Below are 2,161 nucleotides of genomic sequence, written 5' to 3'. Positions count from 1 at the left end.
GGTCTTGTTTAATAGATAGTCCATTATGTTAATTAGATTGAAATTGGAAATGTGTGCAGCAGAGTCTTACCATTTACTACCTCTGGCCCGTCATTGCAGTGTTTTATAAAGCACAAGGGTCTATAAAGTGGGTAGCTGTATGCCAAGTATGCTGTGTGTAGCCAAAGCACTAGCAACATGCACTTTGTTAGGACTAGCAACATGAACTTTGTTAGCACTAGCAACATGCACTTTGTTTTAGTCTGTAATAGACAGTAATTGCCCAATTATGCCAACTCCAGAGATTTCTAAACGTATCACTAATTAATAATAATATTATCTTTATTACTGTACCAACAACATGTAGTGTCATTTTTTTTGTGTTTGGTGAAGGTATTACAGGCTTGGTGTCAGAGTTATATTAATACACTGAATGGAGATGCACTCTTTCTAGACCTATAGGGAAAGATTATGGCACTTTGTGGTTGGCAGCATTTAGCCATTTCCTAAATGCATTAGTCTGAGTCTAAGGCCTTGTGTGAGAGATACTGATTACATCAGACTGCATTACTGTACAATCTGAGTAGATTCTCTCACGGAACTTCTGATACAGAAATGTATAGACTTTTCAATTATACAAAATATCAAAATGCTTTTTCAATGTCCCCGAGCTGGGTTTTTGAACAGCTGAGAACTCATACAATTCTGTATTAGCATTTTATTTTATGGTGCACCCTACTGTGTGAAAGCTAAGCTTAGTCTAGAGGCAGTACAAAGATAACTCTTATCAAAAGTTGGTTATAACTGCTGAGTGCTGATTTTAGAGAAACTCTTAACACTACTTGATAAAACTTTGTATTCTTTTATTTAGCAGACGGGTGTGCTTGCTGAACCTATTAAGACCTATCTTTTTGTTCTGGCGTTAACATGTTATTTCTCTATTTTTCAGATGTAAATGGAGAAGCACAAGTGTCAAGAAGAAAAACAGGACATCTGCACGGTTTCAAACCGGATTTGCATTAAAAGGCAAACGACGACGTCCCATCACTTTCCTCTAAAACAATCCATTACTGACAATTAATGTCAAGCAGCACTTCAGTGCAGCATTATGCTGCCTTGCTGGAAGAAACACTGCTAATGGAAAGAAAGCCTTTTAAGATTCAATACATTAAATACATATAAATGCACCAGAATGCCTTCAAAAGTCTCATGCTTGTACGTGTTGACGGTCGTTTGCTGGGCAAGTGCTCTTTGGTACCTGGGTATATCCCGGCCGACATCCTCCTATGTCAGTGGGCAGATGTCTTTGCCGATCCGGAAGACTGTGAAAACCCTTAAGAACACTACGTTCAGCAACATCCGGACGCGAACGCTGAACCCCCACGCCTTCGACTTTGTCATCAACGAGCCTAAGAAATGTGAGACCAACACGCCCTTCTTGGTCATCCTGATCAGCACCACACACAAAGAGTTCGATGCCCGTCAGGCCATCCGGGAGACCTGGGGCGATGAGAGCACCTACAGCGACATCCGCATCATCACCCTCTTCCTGCTGGGCCGCAACACGGACGCCGTCCTCAACCAGATGGTGGAGCAGGAGAGCCAGATCTTCCACGACATTGTGGTGGAGGACTTCATAGACTCGTACCACAACCTCACCCTCAAGACCCTGATGGGCATGCGCTGGGTGGCCACCTTCTGTTCCCAGGCCCAGTACGTCATGAAGACAGACAGCGACATTTTCGTCAACATGGACAATCTGGTCTACAAGCTTCTGAAGCCCACCACCAAGCCCAAGAGGAGGTACTTCACGGGCTACGTCATCAACGGCGGTCCCATCAGAGACATGCGCAGTAAGTGGTACATGCCCAGAGACCTGTACCCCGAGGCTAAGTACCCCCCGTTCTGCTCGGGAACGGGGTACGTGTTCTCAGTGGACGTGGCTGAGCTGATCTATAAGACCTCTCTGCACACCAGACTGCTCCACCTGGAGGATGTGTACGTGGGACTGTGTCTGAGGAAGCTGGGCATCCATCCCTATCAGAACAGTGGCTTCAATCACTGGAAAATGGCCTACAGCTTGTGTAGGTACCGTCGTGTTATCACTGTCCACCAGATTTCACCGGAAGAAATGCACCGGATCTGGAACGACATGTCCAGCAAGAAACACCTCAGATGCTAG

General features: G+C 44.9%; 1 protein-coding gene across 1 annotated transcript; it reads left to right on the top strand.

Moving 5' to 3' along the window:
- The first annotated feature begins 1,171 nt into the window (after nucleotides 1–1,171).
- b3galt1b (UDP-Gal:betaGlcNAc beta 1,3-galactosyltransferase, polypeptide 1b) lies at nucleotides 1,172–2,161 on the top strand. The gene has a single exon (XM_039014210.1). The coding sequence runs from the start codon at nucleotides 1,172–1,174 to the stop codon at nucleotides 2,159–2,161; it is 990 nt and encodes a 329-aa protein (XP_038870138.1).

Source organism: Salvelinus namaycush, chromosome 19, assembly GCF_016432855.1.
Source record: "Salvelinus namaycush isolate Seneca chromosome 19, SaNama_1.0, whole genome shotgun sequence".
In the NCBI taxonomy this organism is placed as follows: domain Eukaryota; kingdom Metazoa; phylum Chordata; class Actinopteri; order Salmoniformes; family Salmonidae; genus Salvelinus; species Salvelinus namaycush.
The sequence above is the reverse complement of the archived record's forward strand: the minus strand, read 5'-3'. Positions and strand labels throughout refer to the sequence as shown.

Bases quoted from the DNA above. Each gene is read 5' to 3' on its own strand.
- b3galt1b (XM_039014210.1), top strand. From the start codon at position 1,172: ATGCCTTCAAAAGTCTCATGCTTGTACGTGTTGACGGTCGTTTGCTGG.